The following is a 26,817-nucleotide window of genomic DNA, read 5'->3' on the forward strand; positions in this document are numbered from 1 at the left end:
TTCAAATCTGACTATTAATAACATAGTACATTATTTTTTTAAGAGGAAAATAAGAACATAAAAGAGAAATAAAAAACAAAACACCAATGCCAAGATAACATTCTTGGGTCAAGTGGATAGGCATGGGCAGTAACGAGCATGTTTCCTGAGGGGCTTATCAGTTAAACATAAACCAAGCTATTCGATATTAGAATTACACCACTTTCTCTAGAGGAGCTATGGTCTACTGGCATAGAAACTGAAAACAGAGGTCTCATTCTCACACAGGCTTCCCCTTAAAGACAATAAAATTAGCATTTGCTGGCTTACACGACAATTGATAGTATACACATCTAGCAAGAATGAACAACTTCTCAGACACTGGGTCTCTGCTTGCTGTGGTCTGCCTGTCCCCCCCAGTTCAGATGGAATTCTAAGTCCCTCTACAACAGCGTCAAAGGGCCTTTAGGGGGTGATTTGATATTCAGGGACTGAGAGGGACCTCCCCTTCTCCCACAAAGTGAGGACACAGTGACAGGTGCCACACATAAGGCACAAAGCCAGCTCACACAAGGCATTGACACCTTGATCTTGAATTCAGTCCCCAGAGCCATGAAAGGCCGTTAGTGAAGCACCTAGTCTACGGCGCTTCACTGTAACCATGAGAGGCTGTTAGTGAACCACCTAGTCTACGGCACTTCACTGTAACTCTATCGTAGACATATGACAGGCCCAGGCATGACGCGGATTATGACCACCAATCCCATATGACTTTATATTTAACACTAAAGTAGATAGACTGCAAGCTGTTCATCTTACTCCACACACTCAGGGCTGGACAAACTGAGCGTGCCACACACCCTGGCTGGAGGCCCCACATGGAACGCTGCTGCTGTGCCAGCTCCGTGCTGACCTCTCTCTGGCTGCTCTCTTACATCTCAGTTCTCCCACTGACTTAGCAGACGTGCTAATACTTTGTTTCTAGCCATTCTGCGTGACGCTTCTGTCACGCATGCGCTGCTATCTTGCTGCACGTTTCCATTCAGAGTCTACAAATTTTTGGTTCTTTGGGGTCCTCCCATAGCTGCTTACCCTCACTGCAGACATCCCATTCCTCAACGTCTCTGCTCTCTGGCCCACTATCATCCTTCACAACAAGTCCCACTGTCATTTTAGACAACTCCAATGCTCATGTGGGCAGCTCGCTCACTTTTCATTTTTCTTTTTTCTCTTTTTAAGATTTATTTATTTATTCTGTGTACAACATCCTGCCTGTCTGCCAGAAGAGGGCGCCAGATCTTATTATTCTGAGCCACCATGTGTAGTGGCTGGGAATTGAACTCAGAACCTCTGGAAGAGCAGCCAGTGCTCTTAACCTCTGAGCCATCTCTCCAGCCCCCTCTAACTTTTCTTTCTCAAACTCTTGTTTCATGATCTCATTTCCAAAGCAGGGCCACCCACTTCCTAAATCTTGGCATCAGTGACAACACCAACACCTCTGAAATCTTGCTTTATCATGGGGGCGGAGGGCTAAGTATATGTTAAATTAATGAACATCACCCGTGTTCTGTAAGAGACCTCCGGCCTAGACCAGATAATCACTTACATTCTTTCAGAGTATTAGAAAATAGTGCAACACAGGACAGAGCATGCTTATGCTGTATGCTAATGGAAAAAGCATTGTATAATTCCAACATCATTAGCATACCTGTGAATACAACAGGGTTTTTTTGGCTTACATAGAAGAAATAAGATAATCATCTTTAGTTGTTATATCTTTGCATCTACAGAAAATTTTCCATTGGGAATTATACGAATTCCACAATTGGTGGTGACAATAAAACTATTTGCGGGATTGGTCTATTAAAAGCTGAAAGCGAGCTAACTTATGAAAATATTTGATTCTTACAAGGGTGAAGTTAAGGTCTTTACCACACACTGATTTCTGCTGTTGAGTGGTATCTACTGGTTTTGGGTGTCATGTGATACTTACTGATAAACTCGTACTGTTGGGCACAAACTGATCCTGTTCACCTAGCAACACGTCAATCATAGGGTGCCTTCCGTTTTTTATGATGATTTTCTTTTCTTCTTGTAAAGTTGGCCTGGAAAATAAATTCATCAACTTGTAGACACGAAAGGAGCTTTTTACAAGAAGCACTGACTAGGTGACATGGTGACACACCTTTAATCTCAGCACTAGGGAGGCAGAGGCAGAGGGACATCTGTGAGTTCAAGGCCAGCCTGGATACACTGATACAGTATCAACAAGGAAGCAGACAACAAAATCCTCAGGAACACACGTTCAGAATAAGACTTTGCGAACAGGACTTAAATTAATGAATAAACTGGAAATCAGCAGCCTGGATGACAGCACACCATCTTCATGTGATTCTGGCTTTCACTTGCCTGCCACTATCTGACACCAATCAGGACCCGCATCACCGAACACATTTGGATCACTGTACAGCACTTCATTAGTCCTGTAAAGCCATTTCTAGTTTAAGTTATCACCCTAATATAAATGGCACTGGGCTTGGGTTAAGAGACTGAAAAAAATCTAATGTTTTCGTGAAGGGTGTTTCTGCAGTATCTTTTGGTTTTCATCTAACATGTAAATTTCCACATTTGTCTTAAGTCTTTATATCTTATCAGTTTTATTTATTTATTTATTTTTAGATTTATTTATGTGTATAAATGTGCACCATGTGAGGGCCTGGGAGTTATGGACAGCTGTGAGCAGCCATGTTGCTGGTGCTGTGATTTGAATGCAGGTCCTCTGTTAGAGCACCCAGTGCTCCCAACCACTGAGCCATCCCTCCAGCCCAGCTTATCCATTTCTAAGTGCAGTTTTACTCTGCTCATCAAAGCCTCTGAGGTCAGGACACTGCCTTAGATGCTAACACTGAGATCAGTTTGGTGTCTGCCTTCCTGGCCTTCATCAGCACAATTATGCTCAGACACATACTGCACTGGTTGTGTTCTACTTGAATATTTCAACACATCATCCCACAACCACTTTAACTCAATAGCTTGTTTAAACAATCATTTAATTATTTAAATAATCATTAAATGTATTTCACCATCTACTACCTGAGCCTAATGAATCCTTGTTTCTAATTTTTCAAATCTAATTTAAAGGTAACTTTACAGAAGACTAATAGAATAATTTTAAAAATTCAACCTCAGAAAAGAAAATAGCCATTGTTACTATTATTATTATTATTATTATTAATTATTATTAACTTTTACACTGCTGGGATTGAGGATTTGGCTCCACTCATTTCAGGCAAGTGCTATACCACTGATCTATAGTCTAACAAGCATGGCAAACCACATTTTTTTTTAATTTTCACTTGGTCTTCAAGGTATACATACCTGGAATGGGTAACATGCTGAATGTAAGATATTCATCCATGAATATTAAACCACAAGTTTTAATTTATTTCTAGGAGGCTATAGTTCACAGCTCTGGTCTTATGTATACAACAACAAAAATGGAATAGTTGGATAATTCTTGAGACAGCTCAAAGCTCGTAATTTTCTTAAGGAGGCACAGCTACCTTCAACCATAACGCAAATCACTTTCATTTTTAGATTCATAAATACCAAGTAGAATAATCAACCAAATGGATCCTTTCACTGAATGTCATTTGTTTCCTTCCAATTTCTTGCCCTTCCTAAGTAAATTTTGCTGAACAAATACAGAACCATGGAAAACCATGTCTTTCAGCAAAACAGAATAATCAGGTTCTCATCAGCAAATATTAAATGATGAGTGGTCCCCATGTGTGATAACCAGGCCAGAAGAACGCATTTCATTTTATTGTACAAAATCATTTACAATCAATTCTTGACACATCAATAGCTGTAACACAACATTAGCAGCTGTAGCTGAAGTGAGTGGCTGTGAACTGTCTTCTGGTAACTATGTCCCCCTGGCTACTGTGGGTAAACAATGAACACTCTCAACACACCCCGTCAGAGTGAGAAGCAGACTTCAGCAGTGGTGCCTCTGCTCTTTTCATACCTTCTGGAAAGATGTTTTAGCAGTTTGGGAAAGACAACTAAAAACAGTAAGATAGTGTGACAGGGATTTTTTTCCTGTCACGCTTGTGCCATCATTCCCTAGTCTCTAGTTGGGCATGGCTTTTACCTGCTAGTAAGGGGCCTCCCTCCTGCAGCATGGAGAGGGGCATGGTCTAGAGCCCTGAGGATAGAAATGAGAGCTCAGAGAGAGCGTGGCATGGTGTGGTGTGGCGTGGCGTGGCGTGGCGTGTTGGCATGAGGCGTGTCACAGTTTGAAGAGATTACGGTTTAGAGCAGACAGACAGAGGAACGCTGTGGGGCGCAGCAGCTTGGAGGAGACTGCTGGCTGCGTCTGCTGCTGACGGAGATTGGTACAGCCCCAAAGACCCTTCAACCTAAACAGCCAGAAGAAAAGGGGCCCCCTCTCCCCACCAACCTTCTCTCTCCTATGTAGGGTTAGGAGTTTGGGGCCTAACCACCCCAAATAAAGTGAGTTTGTTTTTGTTTTAAGCGCTACACACTGCACTGGAGTAAACAGATAAAGAATGCTGACATAGTTCCTAGGTGATAAAACAATAAGGGTCTCAGACAACTCAGATCACTCAAGACCCCCAAGTCTTTCTCAGAGTACTAACAAGGTCCAGTGAGCCTCTGTGGGAAATAAAAGGTAGAATTTACTTTTTAAGCAACAAAAATACTAAATTTTTTCTTTGTCCTCCGGAAGACATTTAAAAACCTAGAATTAACCACAAGAAGACCCTTTCCTCCCCTAGCTGCATTTAATCAGTGTCGTCCCCCCACCCCCACAGCAACAGAAAAGAAATTAGAATAGAGGCACATTTGAAATGACAAGAGAAGAACAGTTTGGGTGTTTGGAGTGTAACACTACAGGCTTTTATATAGGAAGCTTATGGGTTTGTTGTAAGAGAGAAAGATGAGAGAACATGTAAGAGATATACATTTTAAAATCAAACCCCAGGCAGTCTACAAGTGGAGGCAGGGTGTCATGCTCTGACACTGGGCTGACCTCTCTGAGATTTCCACCATACGGCCACACTGTGAGAGATTTTTCAGCTCTAAACTAAAACTGACAATGACTTATTCTGTTGCTATCAAAATTATATAATGACAAAACACATCTCAGGAGGGTAAGAAGCAAAGAAAAATTCACAGCCCTGAGATGCTATTCCAGGATAGAACAGCTACAGCAGGGAAGGTAGGCAGGGCATGCCACAGGATCACATAACAGTGCAGGCAACGACTGAGAACATCGAGATGTCTTGTGGAAAGAATGAACCATCTGAACATGAACAGATTTGGCTACTAAAAAATTGTGTGTGTGTGTGTATTTTTTTAAATTACAGCTTTCTCTTTTAACTGTCCCTCTGGGACAGAATATAAACGGTGTTAGTGAAATGAGTAAATACAATAGAAATTAGACAGGAAGGGTTAAATAAAGATTCCATACAGGTGATGTGAAGGTTACAGGACAGTCGATAAGAACATCATAACTGCATCTTAACAGCATTAGGAAGAAAAGATTGAATTGTGAAGCTAAGTAACCTGTTGGAACTAAAGATTGTGGCTCACATGCACTATCCAAAAAGAGCTGAAAATTTAAGAAAAATGTGTTTGCATCTCAGAAACTCCTATTGATGCCACAAATATGTAAGACAGAAGTCACGTGGATGGCCTGCAGATTCTAAGTTTTATAATAATACTTGATAAGCAAAATACACATTTCTCTTGTTTGCTGCAGTAAGGATTCAGCTATAAGGCAGCACTGTGTACACCTGCAATCCCTGTGGTTTGATAGAGGGGTAGGGAGTAAGGTACATGACTGCTATCACTAACAATGTAGATAAGAGTCACCATAAATGGGCAATAAAATAATAAAATAATACACTACATCTAGAGCATAAGCTGTGTACCAATTCCCCCAACTCTCTCTCTCATAAATACAGAAATACTTCACACTCAACAACCTTGCGTTAATACCCTCTATGTACTGGAGATCATAGAATGATTGAATATATATACTTTAAAAACAGACACAATACAAAGAAGAAACCAAGATAAGAAAGGAATAAGAAAGCGAGACTGTCTACCAGGAACTTCAGGCCACAGACATGGCCTGGCAACGCCTTCACAGGCTTTTCTGTTAGTTCTCACAATAAGCCAGGCAGCTAAACAGGCTGCTGGTTTTTCTGAAATATTCAGCTTCATTTTAAAATGCTTCTGAAAGACAATGTATTGAAAAAGATAGAATTACTACTTAAAGTTAGGTCTATTTAATTCTAGAAAAGGAGAGCGAGGGATGTTGGGGTGCTCAGAGGCCGGTGAGGAACAGGGATGTGATGCTGGCTCCCCACAGGATGATGAGGAAAGCTCACAGAACCCCTGACAGAACACTCACAGTGCCAATCCTTTGTTCAGACACAAGCTTCTTTCTAACTGCAGTTCTCAAAACTAACGTGAACCATGCTATTAGGTTTCCAAGTCAAAGCTAACAGCAAAAAGAGACCCCAAGCTTCATTTAAAAAGTCACAGAAGCCTAAAAGCCCAAGGGTAGCATTCACTTCCAGAGCTATGCCAGGCGCCTGCATTTGACTCAGTCATAGGACAAGGAAGAAAGGAGTTTATTTTTCCAATTAAGCCATACATGTGTGATAAGCAGCTTTACCAAGAGTGCAACACATCTGAACAACTGTAATATTTTATACCGGCAACAGGAAATTTAATTGGATAGTCTCATTTTATCTAAACCCATGATAAATGAGCGAACTGAAGAACTGTATTACCTGCAGTAGTTTCCTTGCTTAGCGACCTTGGCCAGGGAGAAAATGCAGTCAACAGTTGCTAGGTGATTGACGGCCTTACACAGAGTGTGGTAATGTTCACCAAAATTCCTATAGAAACAGAGACAAGGTGAGCAGGCTGATTTCTTGACCTACGACAGCTGTGCAACAAGCAACGCGTCTGCTAGCAACATAAGCACAAATGAGATAAGCAGGTATATCCAAGGGGTAAGGGAGAAGGAGGGCAGCAGTGCACTGAACTAGCTTTTACTTAAAGTAACTGGTTACTGAGTCTTCATCCACTCTGTTTGGGACACTTATATAAACCTAAAACAGCTTCTGTATGATGATGTAGACATAGTATACCGTGTGTGTGTGTGTGTGTGTGTGTGTGTGTGTGTGTGTGTGTGTGTGTTGTGCGCACGCTATATTCACATTTCATCTGACTGTGACATTTACTTCAGGACATCTCACTTCAATGCAGAAATTAGTTTCAGTCTGATTCCTTCCATAGCTTCAAGAACTACTCAGGTGGGCAAGACAGCTCCCCCACGCACTCTACCTTATAGCAACACCCAAGCCTGGACTCTCAGTGCCTCTCCCACTGAGTCCTGTCTGTCTGTCTACTGACTGACTGAGCTTTATAGCCCTAATATTTAGTCCATACTCCCAGCGCAGAATAGACACTACAGCAGAGAGTAGTTAAAGACAAAAATAAGTACTTCTTCAGCTATCTTATTAATACCTGGTGATGGAAAATATCAAGAATTCCATTAAAAGATTTATTCAAAAGTGAATAGAAATGTTTATAGAGCTGGGCTTTTGTTTTTGTTGTTGTTGTTGGTTGGTTGGTTTTTTGGTTTGTTTGTTTCAGAAAGGGTTCCTCTGGAACTCACTCTGCAGGCCAGGCTGGTCTTGAACTCACAGAGGTCCACCTGCCTTTGCCTCCTGAGTGCTGGGATTAAAGACATAAACCACCACCACCAGGCTAGAGTTGGGCTTTTTTAAACTTCTTTTTACCTATATTATTCCATTATCTCACACCATAGTATTTTATTCCAATATGTGTAATATAGTATAAACTATTTACATGTACATATAATGATAAGCTGTGGCTGTTGAAAATGAACATAATTATATGCCTATAGTTCTAGCACTCAAGAGACTATTGAGGCAGGAGGAGCACAAGTTCAAGGTCATACTCAGCTGCATAGTTATTCAAGGCCCCATCTCCAAAAATTATAAATATATATTTATATACATATATAGCACATAAATATGTACTACATATATAAACATATATTACAAAAGAACCCAAGATTTAATTTTTAAATGCTCAGAATCAAATATCCTTTAAGTAAAGAGAGAAATGTAACTGAGCTTACATTTTCGAGTCAGTAGTCATCTGAGGCTCTGCTCAGTTCACAACATTCAAGGGTGGGTAGCCCTGGTCCCAGATTCTTTAAAGAAAGGCCATGGCAACTAACTCCACAGAAGGAAGTCCCTCCTACTGCGCAGACACAGGAGGGAATCCTGTTACCACTGCCTCACAACTCTATGGCAGAGCTTCAAGTCCTAAGCTTCACAGGAGTTCAGACAGACAAAGCAGTCACCCAAGGCCGTGTAACCGTGGAACAGCAGAGCCTAGATGCAAACCAGTCTTTGTTGTGTTTTCTGCTTCTTTTTTTTTTTTTAATAATTTACTTTATGTTCATTGGTGTTTTGCCTGCATGTGTCTGTGTGAAAGAGTTGGGGACCCCTGGAACTGGAGATACAGACAGTTGTGAACTGCCATGTGGGTGCTGGCAATTGAACCCAGGTTCTCTGGAAGAGCAGCCAGAGCTCTTCTTAACCCGTAAGCCATCTCTCCAGCCCCATATTTTTTGTTTCTTAACAGTGCTGGGTGTCACGTGCTAAGCAAACAATCTCTCACAGACCTCCTCCTCCAGTGCTAACCCATGACCCTCACTCACGCTGCTACTCTGCAAGCTTCTACTAGGACTGCTGCTTACTTTGGTACATTAGGAGAACAGAGGTAAGCTGCTGCCTTTTCATGAAACCTCGATGTAACTAGGATATCCCTTACACGACCGCGGAGGAAGATGGGGAGGAAGTGTCACACTGAATACCTGTCTTGGGTTTCAGAAGAACTGAGTTTCAGTCTATTTGATACTCAAAAAGTTTCTACAGTACTTCCCGGCTTCTAAAGGGCATCAGATTAAATTACTATAAATGATCAGTTCTTCCTACATAATTTTGTCTTACTTTTAGGGGAAAAAAACCTCTATTTTCTGATTCGTTTCATTGGTATTCTATTTTTATTATTTGTGAACTTAAGAATTGTATCAAAGTATGTTTATACATATTTATCTGAGCAGACAGAACATACTAATTAATTAAGCTATTTCCCCTGAATTCATCAAAATAAGTGATATGAATTATACTAGCTGTGTAAGACTTTGTGAAAACCCCAACACAACACAGAGGCTATGACCCTGTATCAGCTGGACTGTCCTCAGATGTCACCTTAACAATATCTTCTATTTTTAAAGATACAGGACATTGTGAGGTCCCCACTCTAGAGCTGGCTGCATGTTACCATTCCTTCTCTGACCGCAACTGTGTATCTGAGCTCTCACTAAGCCCCCGGTCTGTGGCCTGTACTGTCCTTGTTCTCCTGGTTCTCCATCTTTTACCAGAGAGCGATCCATTTAATGTTTCTGTGCCTGCCTCTCTGAACGTAAGTGCCAATGCACTTTGGCACAGACAGTGTCGTTTTATATTCCTTGTCACTGTCTTCTCCCCAGGTCCAATCAAGACCATGGAGCCCCTACCCAACAGCCTACGGTAACCGCCAGTTTCTGATGATCTTCTAATGTTCAGAAGGGAGACGGGTGATATAGTTTTTCAGTGGGTACCATTTCAGTTAATAAGTAAGACACAAAGGAGGAATAAGAAAACAGGGACTAGCTCCACCTCAAGACCCAGCTATATCAATCCTGGGCATATACCCAAAAGATTCTCTACCATACAACAAGGACACTTGCTCAATTATGTTCATACCAGCATTATTTGTAATAGCCAGAATTTGGAAACAACCTAGATGTCCCTCAACCAAAGAATGGATAAAGAAAATGTGGTACATTTACACAATGGAGTACAGCTCAGCAATTAAAACCAAAGACACCATGCAACTTGGAGGCAAATGGATGGAACTGGAAAGGATCATCCTGAGTGAGGCAACTCAGACCCAGAAAGACAGGCATGGTGTGTATTCATTTATAAGTGGGTGTTAGCCATAAAGAACAGGATAACCATGCGGCAATCAACAGACCCAAAGAAGACAAGGACGGCCCAAGGAAAGATGCTTGACTCTCACTAAGAGGAGGAAATGAAATAGACATCTGAAGTAGATGGACGGAGGGAACTGGGTGGGAGAGGGTAATGGGTGGAGATTGGGAGAGCAGAGGGGAGAGGAAGGACCAAGAGAGAGAATGGAAATCAGTGCTGGGGGGCAATCTCAGGGACATGGGAGGCTTCTGGGAGTCTATGGAAGTGACCCTAGCTGAGACTCCTAGCATCAGGGGATATGGAGCCTGAAGTCCTGAAGCCAGGTGGGACTTCCAGTGAAGGGGGGGGCACCAATCCACCTATAACACCTTTGACCCAAAATTTGTCTCATCTAGAAGTGTACTGATAATGATGGAGCAAGAGATTAAGGGAATGGCAAACCAATGACTGGTCCAACTTGAGACCCACTCCATGAGAAAGAGCCAACCCTTAACACTATTACTGATAGTCTGTTATGCTTGCAGACAGGAGCCTAGAATAACTGTCTTCTGAGAGGCTTTATCCAGCAGCTATGAAAACAGATGCAGAGACCCACAGCCAAACATTCAGCTCAGCTTGGAGAGTTCTGTGGAAGAGTGGGACGGATTGAGGGAGACAGAGGAGTCAAGGACACCATAAAAAGACCTACAGAGTCAACTAACCTGGGCCCATGGGGGCTCACAGAGACTGAAGCACTTTCCAGAAAGCACACATGAGCTGGACCTACACCTCCCACACATATGTCACAGATGTGCACCTGGTTCTTCATGTGGGTCCCTAGCAATGGGAGACGAGGCTGTCTGCCTTTGTCTCTGTTGGCTGCCTTTGGATCCCTTTCCCCCTGGCTGGGCTGCCTTGTTTGGCCTCAGTGGGAGGAGATGTACTTACTCCTACTGGGACATGAGGTATTAGGGTGGGTTGGTATACTTGGGGGCCTCCCCTTCTCAGAGGATAAGGAGGATTAGGCGGGGAGAGGGCCTGAGGGTGGGGCTGGGAGGAGAGTTGAGAAGGGGCTTGGATCAGACTGCAAAGTGATTAAATAAATAAATGGGGAAAAGATTATTTAGATATAGTCTACTATGCTCTTTCTCATGTCGATGGTATAAGACATGTTAATAAGGAGAACCATTTTTAAACTGTAAATACTGCAGTTGACAAACATGCCCTGTTTAGCCTTTGTGCATACTGCTGTACACCTCACCAAATCTCAAAGCGACCATTCATACTTTTAAAAACAACAAGCCAAACTTGGGCAATTCAGGAAACAAGTGGAGCCAGGCAAGGTGGGCGGAGCACTCCTGTCATCCCATTATCTGGGAAGTAAAGACAGGATGGTCTGGAGTTTTAAGATCAGCCTCAAAAGCATGGTACCTTTGATGCCAGCTTGGGCTATATTGGAAGGCTAGCTCACAAGGAAAAGAAACAACAACATGAAAACAGATACGTTTGGAAAGACTATGTCCCAGCAAGATGCAACCTCATCGCTGTGGCATCAGACAGCTTGAGGCTGAAATCCAAGCACAATGACTTTGGTTGGGAGCCCACAGGAAGCAGATGAGGACACTTCAGTTGTAAAGCTGTTATGAAGACCAGAAGTTGGCTAGTAAATGGTGCTCAACAATGTGGGTGGTTAAAAAGAATGGAAAAGATTTTGTCTTATTTGAAAATGTATTTCTGATATATTCTAATCAACTATTATATGGGAGGTAATATAATTCAATTTTTAAAGAATTTAGAAGAAAAGTGTTCAGTCTTCATAGCCTATATCCCAAAACTCGAGACATATTTTGAGAAATGATTTCACTCCAGCAGTGTTCATTGCCTTGATTTTTTCTTTTCCTTTGCAACGTTTTGGCCAAAAGTCATATGACTAATGCACAACAGAACCTCAGTGAGAGACACACATGCTGGGGCGGCTGGTATTCAGCCCTCGGATGCCAGCTTCATTGAGGTTAATCATCTCTTTATGACATCATGTTCACAGCCTCTGGCACCTCAGTAAAGAGTGTGAAAAAAGAATCAATGATGCTCTCAAGTGGGGCTCTTAACTGAAAATGCTCTAGATACAGCTCAGCCAGTTTTTAAATCGGGAATTTCAATATGAGTCTTAGTTCTGTCTTTCCTTACTTACTGTGAAAGAGGGTCTCGCTACGTAGCCTAAGGTAACCTTAGGATCCCAACATACCTGACTCACAAGTTTCCCTTTTTCTTTCTTTTTTTTTAAAAGGATTTTATTTATTTATTATACATACAGTATTCTGCCTGCATGTACTCCTGCATGCCAGAAGAGGGCACCAGATCTCATGATGGTTGTGTGTGCGCCACCATGTGATTGCTGAGAATTGAACTCAGGACCTCTGGAAGAGCAGACTTTGCTCTTAACCACTGAGCCATCTCTCCAGCCCCTCCCCTTTTTATTTCTTTTATGCTCTTAACTACTGAACTGTTTCCCTTGCCCAAGTAAAGATGTAGGAAGAAAGAAATATATGTATATAAACACACTCTGAAATCATGTCCGCAAGATGAAGGAATTTAAGTCAATCCCACCAGAACTAGCTACTATTCAAAGTCTGCACACAGAAACATGAAATCACCTAAACACCTTCTTAGATCCTTCAAATGTGACTCTTTGAGTGTGAAATGCTTAAGTTTAGTTTAATTTTTATGTTCTCCATGATTCTACTATGGCAAAGAGAAAAACGTAAAAGATTCAAGAGCCCCCTAAAAATGGAAGATTGAAAGTTACCTGGCAAAAGGAAATCAACAGGCAAACTTCTTTCTCAAAAGATTCAGGGCAACTGAAGAAAAAGTTTGGTCTCTCTTCCTGGTCTTATACTTTGGTGCCTCTGAACAAAGGAGACTGGTATCTACTTGCTATCTCCCAAAAAGTCTGCACCATTTTGTCTTCTGTCACTCTAACAAGCTCCCCACTGCCCTCACTGAACCTTTACCATTTAAGTTTTAGACAGAGACTACCCGCTTTCTGTTGAACGGCACTGTGGGCTCAGCCATAGCCTGATGGGTCAGGACGCACGCTCGAGTGTCCACTCCGCACGGCGACCCTCCCTCGTGCTGTGGGACACCGCCTTCTTACATGTGCATCTCATGCTCTATGCTCTTATAAACTGTGTGCAGTATGGCTATTTAACACCACAGGGCTCAGGAAAGGTGAGGACATATAAAGTCCTGTGGTTTCACAGGGTGCACATCTCTCCCAGCTTCAGAGCAGTCGGAGGAAATGAGCTGGGCTGGACGTGTTTACAACATAGGAAATGGCAAGCTACAAACGCCACTGCATCCTCAAGAACATTAATGCATAAACACTACGGGATGAAATTAAGAAAAACTTCCAAATAATTCAGGAACAAAACTATGTGTGTATATGTATTTTTATACAAATACACACACACACACACACACACACAAACATATGTACACACTAGAAACAAAAACCAAATGAAGCAAAAATTTAATATTTGCTAAATCTAGATGAGGGTGCATAGAGAGATGGTCATTCCAGTTTTTCTAAAAAAAATAGAAACCTAAAGAAAAATACACAAGATATTTAAAAATTCAGAAAAGAAAAGCGAAGATAATGAAGTCAAAACAACTAACTCTTACCTATCCAGCACAGAGAGGTAAGCTGAGAAGAGTACATTCCAAGGAGGAATTTCTTTTAAAAATGGGCTCTACCATGCAAGGAGCATCATTAGTCATAAAATATTGGCACAGCAACAATAAAGTATATTGGGTCTCTCACTCATCAGACTGTGATGGGCTTACATTCCAATGGGCTGAAAATAAAACCCAGAGGCACAATACCCCACTGTCTTCTAGCAGGTCACACAAGCAATCTCTACTCTTTTTTTTTTTTTTTTTTTTTTTTTAATGTAAAAATTTCCGGTCTACTTCTCGGAGCCCAGACTCAGCTTACTGTTCTCTGTGAACTCACTCTAGAAACCCAAGCCATTCAGCGCTGCAGTCAAGGACTAGCTGCTCCCGGAGCTGATTCAGACGTCTGTAGTTTTCCACAATAAAAGGGGAGTGAAAGCGGCTCACAGCTTTTGTGCTACAAGAGGAAGGGGGGGAAAAGAAACCAAGGTTATAAGAATCAATGCTGCCATCATTTCAGAATATTAAAGCGGTTGTTATTCACTCATGAACCTTGAACATAAACAGAGAGCATTCTTTACTTGTGGTCCCGGAGTTGACTCTTAAACAATATGACTCCGCTCAGGAAGCTTTTACAATGTTCTTAAAATTATATCCATATGAAAAAGTCAGAGTTGAAACTCGCTTCATTGGCAAAGGCTTTTTTTTTCTTTCTGTTATGCTATATGAAAATGCTTGCTTAAAAGCTGAGAAGCAAATGCAATTTAAAAAAAAAAGATGTGACAAAGAAAGGTGGACACATTGGTAAAGGCTGCATAACTCTTGAAATTTTATACTTTCCTGTTTGGTATAATTCAGTGCAAAAAGAAAAATAATCACAAAGAAGGTCAATGCATAAATCCAGAATGTAAAAACAACAGTTCTTGAGACCCACTCCCAGGAGCACCTCTAGGCTTGAGCATAAGCCACCATCTGCATCAGGAGCTGGTGTCCCCAGTTAGAGGTGCTGGACCAAGACCTTGACCAAGTCATGTACCCGCGGCAATGACTTGTCCAAACGGAACAGACTTTATATGAACTCCAGTACAGCGAGGGCTGTAAGCGTGGCCCTCATGGGTGTGTTTAGCACAGCACCTAGTTACAGGGACACAGGGAGTGGAAGCTGCTTCTGTTGAGAGCTAACCAAGGGAAGGCAACATGCTTGAGAAGAGCTCCTCAAAACTGCGCGTGCTCCAGTCTGTGCTCCTCGGGTCCTACATCGCACTGCTACAGCCATCCTCCACTCACCTGTTGGACAGTCATCATCTAACAAGACCCTGACTCACCCTGATATCAAGGCTCTAGCAGCCAAACAGCAGACTGAACGGTACCAAGCCCTCACCAGAGTGTCTTATGTACTCATTAGAATGCTACCACTGCAAGTTCAGAAGATGCTGCTATCAACGTCTGCCATGTTTGTTGCTCTCCAGTTACATGACTGAGAGTTCTAGGCAAATGTTTTAGCACAGCTTTTTCTTCTAGAGCCATTCAGCGAGACACCCAGTTACTGTTCTACAGACCAATACGGCATTAGTAATGTCTCTTTATAAAGCACATTTTCATTCGTTATCTTTCATACGGGACAAAAGTCAATACAGAGAAGGATGCTCCAAGGATAAAAACATCCTCCAAGGCAACATCTACAGCTTTGGTGACATAAGGGGGAAAAATGAGGTATTTGAGTTCAAGAAACCCATGTTTGTGCCTAAAGTAGTTGTTGCCATGGCAATAGATAATAGTTACATTATTTAATTAACATAAACTAATAGCCATTGTCAACAGGTTAAAATTTCCCTTTATCCTTAACATAAGAATTCCTTCATCTCACCACCAGCCAGAAGTCTCCCTAACATTGTCTTGGGCAAACCTTCGTGTTTTCATCCCCAGTCACACACAAGAGGAGGACGACGAGCAGTAACAAACACTCCAGCCAGCGCAGGATCCAAAGTGCATACTTCTCCTGCACGAGTCCCCGGGGGCTGGCTGCAAGGGACCCATGCTAGCCAAGGACAACATATTCTCCCATATTATCGTTCTATCCCTCAGTTCAATATATAAGCTACAAGAAGAAATAACCATTATAGCCATGTGCCAAGGAAAACACTGAGGAAAAAGAAACATGAAGCTCAGTGAAGTAGAAAATGAAATTTCAGCTTCCTAGAAGAAATGTCAGGTGAATCATTCATCAAAAAGCTCAAACAACTGCATTCATCTTCCTAAAGGCTTAATTTCTCCCTGTGTATCCACAGCCATGGGGCAAGAGTGTAACTGACAACATATTAGGCATATTAAAATATGTTCTTCAAAATGTTTTTAAATGAAAGACAAAAACAACTAAAGAAAATCATCTCTTGGATCCAAAGTCCATAAGAAAATCAAAGGAAGAGAAGTACTTTTGCTTCAAGAGTGTGGCTGGCACTGGCCTGTGAGCACAGACACACCTGCCACAATTCACGCTACAAGTGCAAAAGGCCTTAAACTTACCTTCCAACCTTCACCCAATCAGCAGGGATGCAAGATACAGCCGAGTTCTTTATTTCAATCATAAACTAAAATAAATGCAAATGAACAGTGAGCTATTTAAACAGGCAGCCAACCATGGTATAGGCTTCTTGCAATCTGTGCTCTGACACTTTAGTAAACATTATTGTTAGTAAACATTTAAAATAAAACCAGTATTATTCTTGGGGAGTGTTGGTGTTTTCTAATAATCTCTTTTATTCATTACTATCCATGTATCTTTAAGAATTCTGTTATTCAGTAAGATTAAGTTTAAAGTGTGTGTGTGTGTGTGTGTGTGTGAGTGAGAGAGAGAGAGAGAGAGAGAGAGAGAGACAGAGAGAGAGAGACAGAGAGACAGAGAGAGAGAGAAACCGCCCAAGTATACAACTCTGGAGGCAGAGGAAAACACTGGTTGGGTGGCCTGCCCTGTCACTCTCTCTGTCCACTTCCTGGGTCTCTCACTGGACCTGGGACACTTTCAGCTAGACTGGCTAGCAGCGAGCCTTGGAGATCTGCTGTTTCCTCCCCTCACCCTGCTTCAGGGCAGAAGTTACGGGTGCATACAAAGGCAGCCATCCTTTGGCTTTCTGCATAGGTGCCCGGGGCAGAACTGAGGTCCTCCTGCTTGTGCAGCGAGGGCTATTATGCAAAGAATCAACTCCCGATTGTACATATAAAGACTATAAAATGTTCAATTATTTTGTTCTACTAGTTTGAGATACATGCTCCCCAAACCTAAACAGAATAGGGCTTTTGGAATATTTTTCATATAAGACAGGAAGACAGCTCTGACTTCTGCAACACGACGATATTTCTTTTCTTATGAGAACAGACGTTTTCCTTTACAGCAATTCTACCTTTTCAAAAATCACTGGGTTCTGTTGATTAAATTTGTTCTTTGACAATTTCACACATATATTTGACACATTCTGTTTACTACTCCACACCCATTTATCTCTCTCTCACCCATCATCTTCCGATCCTTCTTACAGGTCCTCTTCCTATAATCTTTTTGTTTTGTTTTGTTTTGTTTTAACCAAAACCATCTGTTTGGCCACATGTTTGGAACTACACTTGAGAGCATAAAGGGTTTGCTGTTTGGTCCCTCTCACAGAAGCCATCACCTTCCACTGTTCAGTAAGAAGGCTAGGGGCCTTATGAGCTCCACTATCCAGAAGACAGCACTGCAGCCCTTCTTATTTTTAGGCTCTTATATTCTTTCCACTCCCTCTTCTGCAATATTCCCTGAGCCTGAAAGTAAGACTACCTTCATACACCCAGCCATGCTCCTTCTGTATATGAACCTGTCATGAACCGGAAGTAAAGGAAGTTAACTTCTACCACACCAGACTTGTAGCTGGAGTCAAAGATGTGTCCTCTCTGTGCTCACCAGCACATATTATCACACACACACACACACACACACACACACGAATGCATACATGCACAAATCTGTGTTCTGTTCAGCTACGTTTTCAAAAACCCTACACTATATACAATTAAACCCAAAACCTCTTGAGTTAATTAATTAATTCTGTGATGGTTTCATAGAGTTTTTCATTTGTCTGTTTTATAATATGCATATAACTTTATATTTGTCACGTCTTTGATTTATTTTTTTACAATGAAAAATACTGTAGTTTGCACATTAATGGTTAATGTTTATTCATTTTCATACCAAACACAAATTTTGAAGCTAATGATATCTTCATATATAAAAATTGATTAATACAGTTTCAAATCTGCCATACTAAATTCTACAGTTAAGAATTAACAGTCTAGAGCTAGAGAGATGGGTCAGTGGCTAAGAACACTGGCTGTTCTTCTAGCAGACCTAGGTTCAATTCCCAGCACCCACATGGCAGCTCACAACTGTCTGTAACTCCAGTTCCAGAGAACCTGGCACCCTCACACAGACATACATGCAGGGAAAACACCAATGCACATAAAATAAAGATACAATCATTAAAAAATAAAATGTGTCTTTTAAAAAGTTAGCAGTCTAAAAATGTCCCTGCAGTTATACAAATTAACTAGAAACAAGCCAAAACTTACATATTATTGATTGAAAAAAATAAAAATTACTAACTATACTAAGTAATTCTTGGGTTTAAAATGCTCTGAGAAGGCACATTGGCATTTTATGAAATAATTCCAAGAGGAGCTATGTCAAAGGCAAATATCAAATTTCAAGGCTACAGGAAGAAAACATCTTAGCCCATGGGAGTTTGTGGCTTGGGGACAGTGAACATTTGAAAAGCTCATTAAAAAAAAAACAAAAAACAAAAAACCCAAGGTCTGCCACGAGAACCAGTGTGCAGCTATCAAAGGCCCACCTAGGGACCTCCACTGCTCCATCCAGTCAGTGTGTTTACAGGGTGAAGAACGGGAGGTACAACAGGAGTCAGGGTTTAGTGTAAGTTCTTCAGCACAGCCTCACGCTGCTGCACGAGACCCAGGACAGGAAATCTTCTTTCCAGCTATTTCCTTTCCCAAACACCCTAAGAATGAGCAGGCAGGCCCTTTGTTTATGAGTTCTACTGCCAAAGAAAAGCCGCTGGAAAAAAATAATGCACGTCCTAGAAAGCTCTGCGAGTTCTCAGAGCAATGCCCTGCTCTGCAGGGGCCAACTCCACCACCCGATGTTAACACACGAGTTCTGCCTTGAGTCATTTACTACAGGCTCATATCACTCTCCCAGGACCTACTTCTGTCTTGGTTAAATGTCAGACTATATTACAGCCTGCCTAGGCTAGTATTAGGTTTACTGATAATCGTTCCCACTGTTTGTTTTGATTTTGTATAGATGTAATCCTGGTTGGTCTTGAACTCTTGGAACACCCACTAGTAACACTGAATTTGACTCTCCTACCTCCTAGTTGCTAGGCTGCAGTCATATCCTCACTGCCAGGCTGGCTGCAGCCCTTCAACTGGCTCCTGCTTCCTCAGCATCACATGTAGTCTATTTCTCCTCTCCATAGCTTTCTTATCACTTCCCCTTAATAACATTACATTTTTCTTACTTAGAAAACTTAACAGAGAGATAGACATACTGCAAGCAAGGGCACAGAGAAGCCATAAAATCTGACAGGCTCATGGGTTGGAGAAAGAACAGCCAGAGGGCTCTAGGGGAGTGCAAGCAGCCATGGCCACCTTTCGGGAGCAGGGAGTAAAGGGCACACAGGCAAGGGGCAGGGTAGGGAGAAGAGCGGGAGCCAGTCCCTGCAGGGTTAGGGAGGGGATCCTGTGAACTGGGCTGGAAGTTTAGGGTTGGGGTTGAGAGTAGGGCGGAGTGGGAGGATATGCACCACAGGTACTTGTCAATAAGGGAAAAGGCTCTTCTTGGCAGACAAACACACTTCACAGGTTCCTGTGGAATGACGAAAGAGAACTTTATCTCTCTGCCAGAATCCCCACAGTCGGGCTTGAGCTGAGCCAAGATTCTCACTACAGACCAAGGCAGTGGCCTGCCCTTTTGGGATGCTTGAGGGGTTTCCCTTTGGACCTAACACACAAAATAGTTATCTGGATAAGATATATGCTGAGGATAAACAAAGCTTTCCTAAAGATTATTCTCAGTATTGCCTCCCTTTTCTTTTAAGAATAATAATAGTGACAATGCTGCCTGAAATCTAATTATCACCCCATATCCATACCTGGTTAAGGTTAAGAGGTAGTTCATTGCTGTCATGAAATATGACCACCACAGCAGTAAGCGTCTTCTTTCATGACTTTCTTGCAAACTAATACTTAAGGAAGCAACATATAACAAGGCTTAGCATGCTAGTGTGTATGTAAAATCCAGGAGCAGAGGTAAAAAGACTGTTGTCCAAACGCTGGCACATTTATCTGTCCATCATGCTCTGTATGGTCTATGTCAATGAGTTTTTAAAACTTAGTGTAAAGACCATGTGTACAGAAATATACAGAGACAGAGCGGGAGGGCATAAAATCACATTGAACAGGAGTTTCCCCTACCTCACGGATGACATTGGTAAATAGTACGATGAGAAGGTACGTGCATGTATTTCATGTGTATGTTCCTGTCAATAATCTCACAACACAGGGGCTCGTCATAATCATGACCATGTATGTGATCAAACCGGCATTTACACTCAGTTTTCCCACCACAACACCTGAAAGCAACTCTTCTACTATGTATCTTAGTAATTGCATTAAAACAATTGCAAGCACTTGAATTTCACCAATGAACCAGAATAGTGGCATTTACGTTACAAGTAATCATAAGCACGTGGTGGAAACAAGCGATACAATTAAATAGTCAATGTCCGTATAAATACTCAAAATTATTTTGTTCTGTTGTGCAGAGCTCTGAGGGAACCAGGCTTTGTGAGATGTCTGTGGAGAGCCAGAAGACGGATGGGCTAACTTAAGTTAATGGTTAAATCTACTAAATGTAACGGTCTTGAGCATTTTGGTAAGCACATTATTGCTCATTGTAATTTCTTATTTCAAATAGCTACATAGTTGTCAATCATCTGCTAAAAGACACAAAGCAATGAAAATATTAAGACATATGGTTTGAAAATGTAGCCAGGCTATTCTCACCCAAGAGGTGACCAGAAGCTCTTTGTGAATTTGAAGTTTATTGTACACACAGACCCAGCTTTAGGAACTCAGTCCTGTGACTACAAAAGTAAAGAGGTGGCCTCAAGTCAGTAGAGGGTTTGCAAAGGTGAAAAGTACAAATGTCAAGTCCAAAGCCTTCCTCTGTCTCCAATGGCAGTGCTGGTGGCACTGTCCTAAACAGAAGGACTCTGCTCTCTGCCCAGGTAAGCAGAAGGATTGTTGTCAGGTAAACAGGTGGTCCAGGAACCCCCTTTTATCCTCCAATAACCTCCTGTAACCTTTCCCCAAAGGTCACCTTCAGCAAGGGCACGAGGTCCTGGATGGACCAGGACACCTGTTCCGGCTCAGATCCCCACCCTACTCACTGTCATATGCCATCTGCTGCTTTTCCATCGTTTTGTTCTTCGCTCTGCCCTGAAACTGACCTTGGCAGTTTAAATGGCAATAAGTCTTCCTTTCTGCCCATGGAGCAGGCTAGATCAGGAGTTTCTCTGTACCCTTGCTTACAACGACCTATCCACAGATTTTATTTATTATATCTACTCCAGACAAGCAGATGTAAAGTAAAAGTATGTTGACATTACCTCTTGTCCTGATACAGTCACATATTGTAAAGAAGGAAGTCTTAATATTTTTCGTAATTCTTGTAAATGCATTTGGATACTGTGAATGACTTCTTGAATTTCATTTTTCCTCTTTTTTATTAAAGGAAAGTCAGAGAGGTCTTTGAATAATTCAGTTTTATCACCAACTCTAGAAATATGAAAAATGCAGATACATATATTGAAGCATATTAATTAGACCAGTTATCCACTCGGTGGAATGATGAAACACCAACAGACTGGAACTCAGGAAAATGTTGTCCTGACTCCGGCTTTGCCAATGAATATTTATGGGAACATTCCTTAACTTGTGAGGATTGACACAATCCTTTTTACTTTATTCACAATTCATATGGTGAAAGCAAGAGATAAAACTGACGTGTCATTTGCCTAGTCAGGAAATACAACAAATGTAAACTCAGCTCCCTGTGAGATACACCATAAAACTATACACCATTAGAAGGACACCTGCAGATTCTAAATACAAGAACAATCACCTGTGCGTACCTAAAAGATGAGACAAAAGCCACCTGCTTTTCAGTTATAAACTGCCACTACCTCGCTCTAGGAGAGCTTTATCCTTTATCACCTGACCTGGGGAAGTACCTCATCTGTCCCAGACGTGAACTTCCTGAGTTTAAACAACTATAATTACTTCCAATAGCATAAACTCAAGCAACTTCACACACCAAATAGCAGACACACTGGCTGGCGGCTGCTGGCGGGCGGAAGTGGAGGTCTGCACTTACTTGGCAGCTTGTTCATTCAGAATCCTTAAGTACTGTTCCACTGGACCAAGGAGCTCAGGAATCTCCAAGACGAGTGTTCGAAGTAAGTCTGACTGGACGTGGGAATTAACAGCAGGCATTAATGCCTGAAGCTCTGACTTCAGGTGACACAGGCTTTTGACAATCAAGAAGAACTCCTGGGTAGAGCACTAGAGACGGAAATAGTTTTTAATGTAAACAGCATAAAGAGCTAGATGTGGTGGCTCACATCTGTGATCCCAACAGTTCAGGAGGCTGACATGGAGGGTCTCGGTAAGCTCAAGGTCAGTGTGAGCTGAATAGAGTCCAGGCCTCTAAACCAGGGTGCAGTAAAAAAACCACTGAAATGGCCACTCTGACTTTAGGGGGCAGGTTTTTATTGTAGATAAGAGAACACCCGGAAGCATCTGAAAGAGTCCAGATTAGAGAGAAAAGAGACAGACTCCTTTTCTGCAGGTCACTTGAATCCAACTGTTTAATCCTGGCTCACTGAGGCCAGGAGGCCAGGCATGATTTCTGGGGCACAGACTGTTGTGTGTTTTCAGGAGAGATCCAGATGAGGAGGGCTACTCCAGGAAAGGGGAGAGAAGCTCTGCCTGAAGGGACAGCTTGGGTTTTATAGGGTGGTTTTAGTTGGCAGGAGACTGTTAAGGAAAAGGATCTACAGGCAGAAAGGACTGTGGGGGTGGGGGGTGTGGGTGTAAGTTATTTTCAAGGGGTGCTGGAGGCTCTGCCTGTTGGGATGGCAGGAGGCTGCAGTCAAACTGCTCTGCTTGGATAAGGGAGAAGCAGGCTTCTGAGAAGCACAGAACATCCAATTCCCATTTCCCCTGCGGGGCTGGGTCCCACAGGTCATCCACCTTGGTGTCCTAAGTGACTCCATCTTTGGGCAAGCCTAATAGTTGTGACCAACAACACACACACACACCTACAAGGCAGTATTTGTCATTTGTTAAAATGTCAAAGACCTGCATTTTAATAACCATGTCACCCAAGATGTAAAACAAATACCTTATACTAGCAGTAGAAGCTTAGCTTTTTTTGAAGAGCCAATGGGCAGTCCTCATAGCTATTGATAAGGTGGTTCTTTTTTTATTTTGGTTTTGGTTTTGGTTTTTCAAGACAAGGGTTTCTCTGTGTAGCCTTGGCTGTCCTGGACTTGCTTTGTAGACCAGGCTGGCCTTGAACTCACAAAGATCCACCTGCCTCTGCCTCTGCCTCTCTAGTGCTGGGATTACAGGTGTGCTCCATGGCGCCTGGTTGCCTGAACCTCTTAATAGGAAAGAAATTATTATCTTCTTACTCCTGAGATGTACAAAAGACAGGCCACTTGTGAAGTACTTGCCACAGTCATTATCAGCCTATTTTTCAAGAAGAAAAGTTGGAGACAGGAGAGACCAATCTAATAACCAAACAAAAAACAACCAAGTTAAAAATTCCACCAGTGTTAGACATTGGAAGCAAGTGGGTACAGGAAGAAGTGAACTAAAGAAAACAGGTTAATAAAAAGTGTGCCTCTTGTGCTTCAGAGAACAGACCCACCACAAGACTCAGCACGGGAAGGTCAGAGCCTAAGGTCCATGTGCAGCATGTGGCTTGACCTCAGCCTGGCTAGAAAACCGTTCACACACAAGACTGCCAACCCTCTTCACTCAACATCAGTGGAACATCTTTATCCTTAAATGTATTACCAAACCTAATATGGGCTCCTATAACCCAATTTTCTCAGATTTGAATGTGAAGTTTTAATATAAAAAGAATTATTAGCCGGGCGCTGTGGTGCATGCCTGTAAGTCCAGCACTCGGGGAGGCAGAGGCAGGTGGATCTCTGTGAGTTCGAGGCCAGCCTGATCTACAAAGGGAGTCCAGGACAGCCAAGACTATACAGAGAAATCTTGTTTCAAAAGACAACAAAAACAACAACAAATAAACAAACAAAAAAACAGGAAAAAAAGAAATATTTACATTTACCACATTAAGCCCACTTGGGGTCTTCCATCACTAGCACCTCCATGAACATTCTATAGCCACAGGCCCAGGCTGCCCGCTTCCATCTATGACCTCCACAGACGGGGCAAGATCTGTACCCAGGATATCACTCATCATTGGTACAAAGAGCAGAAGCTTGGAGCAATGCACCAAGAATTAAAAACTAAACTAACGGGGCCATGAACAAAACCTGAGCAGCTGCTGCTTACAAACAAAAACTAAAGTAAACTAATAAATGGTGTGCACTGATTGTGAGATCAAGAGCCAGCTAAGAAAAGATGTGGTGTAAAGCATTCGGGCTTTATAAAGTTGGTTTGTCAACAGTGTGCTTCTGTTCTTCACTTTTGAAACTAATCTCAAGCCTCGCTCCAGTGAGACACTAAAGCAGCTCTAGGAACAGCTTCCGAGTAAGTCACTGGTTCTCCCAGTAAAATACAATCAGAAATCCAGGGTTAGAAGGCGTCTTGCACCGCGGAAGGCGTCTTGGGCGGCACGTTGATCCTTTTCTAGAGTTCAGAAACCTTAAGAGATGCATAACCTTCTGAGAGGCAAACAGCAACGTGAAGTTTAAAGAAAGGCAGTGAGGTGGCCAAGAAATCAGCACAGCCTGACAAGCTGTTGCCCCCTCCATGCCGACACTTTGACCTTGCTCTTTTGATTAACAGCTCAAACAAAATCTATTCTACTTTCGTTTTTCTTCAGAGAAAAAGATAAAACAAACAAACTTCTGACATCTGTCAATGAACCCTTTCAAATAGTTAAGGCAAGGTGCCTGGAGATGAGCTGACTGGAGAAGGGGATCAGCATTGACCACCAGGCATCCGGCCAAGCATACAAAATAACACCTGGCTTTGCAGCTCCCTGCAGTACTGAAGAGCCAAGCACACAGTCCCCCAGTATCAACACCGCCACTAGCACTGCCAGCAAAGCGACACAGAGTGCGCCAGGCTATGGCTGACTCTACTGAGCACAACCAACTCATGCACCTCCCTCCTCAGGACTGAAATTACCAAATCTGGTTTGTATTCTGTTTCTAATTTAACTGAAGCACAGGGAACAATTATGTAAGTCCTCCTGGGTACCGTACCGCAAATATCCTCAAAGGCAGTACTTATCATTCTGGTAAAATTTCCCAGGAAAGAAAAGTATTAAAAATGAAAATTGGCCACACTAAAATTTGGACATATAAAAGCTGTCCTACTTAATTCGTATTAAATATATAATCAATTTCCATTTGGAAAAAAGTAAAATGTAAATAAAGTTTGTGAAGAGCCAACCAGACAAAAAAATTGCAATGGTAGTTGAGAAAAACACATTAAACATGGTAGCATTCAAAAGACACAGTGACTAAAATATAGTCAAGATGCTGGTTTTAAGAACAAATTCTGTCATATGCTAGTAAGTTACCAGCCCTCTGTGGTGGTTTGAATGAAAATGACCCCCATAGGTTCATAGGGAATGGACTATTGGCATATGTGACTTTGTTGGAGTAGGTGTGTCACTGTGGATGGGCTTGGGGGTTTCAGAAACTCAAGGCAGGCCCAGTGACACTCTGAACTGTAAGCCAGCCCCAATTAATGCTTTCCCATAAGAGCTGCTGTGGTTATGGTGTCTCTTCACAGCAATGGAAAGCCAGAGACACTTTCATTAAATAGCATTGTATTATACAACATTACGCAATCAGAGCAGGGCCACGCAGCACATTATGTATAATTTCCTCGCAGTAGGAAAGCGCCATCACACCTCTCCTCCCAAGGCTCAGGATCATTTCAGAACAGGAGGCGGAAAGTCTGTAAGAGCCTGAGGTGGTAGATGGCTACACTGGGACAATATTCTCAGACATAACAGGGTAAACTGTACAGATGAACTCATCAAAGGCTAACAGCCAAAAGTCAAAGGTGGCTAAGCAACTCTAACAGAAACATTGATTCACTACTAACACCGGCAGGCCGCCAAAGTCCAGGAAGCTACTGAGCAAGACGAAAGAAACAATGTAGCCTCCCAAATCAAGCGGGGCTGACAGTATAGGAACAAGAAAGCCCCTGGCAAGGGAGCCCATTAGATGGTGTGGTCTCAGCAACTAAGAAATGCCCGCCCCAGCATCACCCAAGAGGAGCATCCGTCCTCCTGATAACGTCACACCAGCCTTGGCTGGTAATTACAACTTTGAGATTGCAAGAGGACACACTTATAGATGAACACTACCACCTCAAGAACTCCCTTTGGCCACAAGACCCCAGACACCCTACGCCATGAGCACATGCACGGTCCCTGTTCGCTCAGAAAGACCCCAGCTCTCACTGTTCTTATTAAAAGACGATCTGTTCCCATAGAAGGTCTGTTTATTCTCTTTTATTTCCACATTGCCTTGATCAATTCCTACGTAATACCAATGGTGTTTGTGACAACACATACAAGACCTGAGGAGACTCAAGCCAGACGTAAGTGCCAGCGTAGAGAAGGAAAATAGGCAGGAAGTCCCACCCCTAATTGAGGAGCTATTGGCCAGTGTTAGCTGCTGAGAGAGTTGGGGGTCCTTTTCTTTAAGGGTGTGACTCTTGTTAGGTCAACCAAGGCCCA

At 42.3% G+C, this 26,817-nt stretch overlaps 1 protein-coding gene across 2 annotated transcripts in view; it reads right to left on the reverse strand.

Moving 5' to 3' along the window:
• Nucleotides 1-26,817, reverse strand: part of Msh3 (mutS homolog 3) — a 121,813-nt gene that overhangs the window by 35,933 nt on the left and 59,063 nt on the right. For both annotated transcript variants that reach the window (XM_051172245.1, XM_051172244.1), the window contains exons 14-19: nt 22,231-22,418; nt 21,464-21,632; nt 16,272-16,336; nt 14,089-14,205; nt 6,810-6,917; nt 1,973-2,084 (exon numbers count right to left, since the gene is read on the reverse strand). In XM_051172245.1, coding sequence (XP_051028202.1) covers nt 1,973-2,084; nt 6,810-6,917; nt 14,089-14,205; nt 16,272-16,336; nt 21,464-21,632; nt 22,231-22,418 — 759 coding nt within the window. The remainder of the gene's footprint in view (nt 1-1,972; nt 2,085-6,809; nt 6,918-14,088; nt 14,206-16,271; nt 16,337-21,463; nt 21,633-22,230; nt 22,419-26,817) is intronic.

The sequence above is a fragment of the Acomys russatus genome, chromosome 30, assembly GCF_903995435.1.
Source record: "Acomys russatus chromosome 30, mAcoRus1.1, whole genome shotgun sequence".
Taxonomy (NCBI): domain Eukaryota; kingdom Metazoa; phylum Chordata; class Mammalia; order Rodentia; family Muridae; genus Acomys; species Acomys russatus.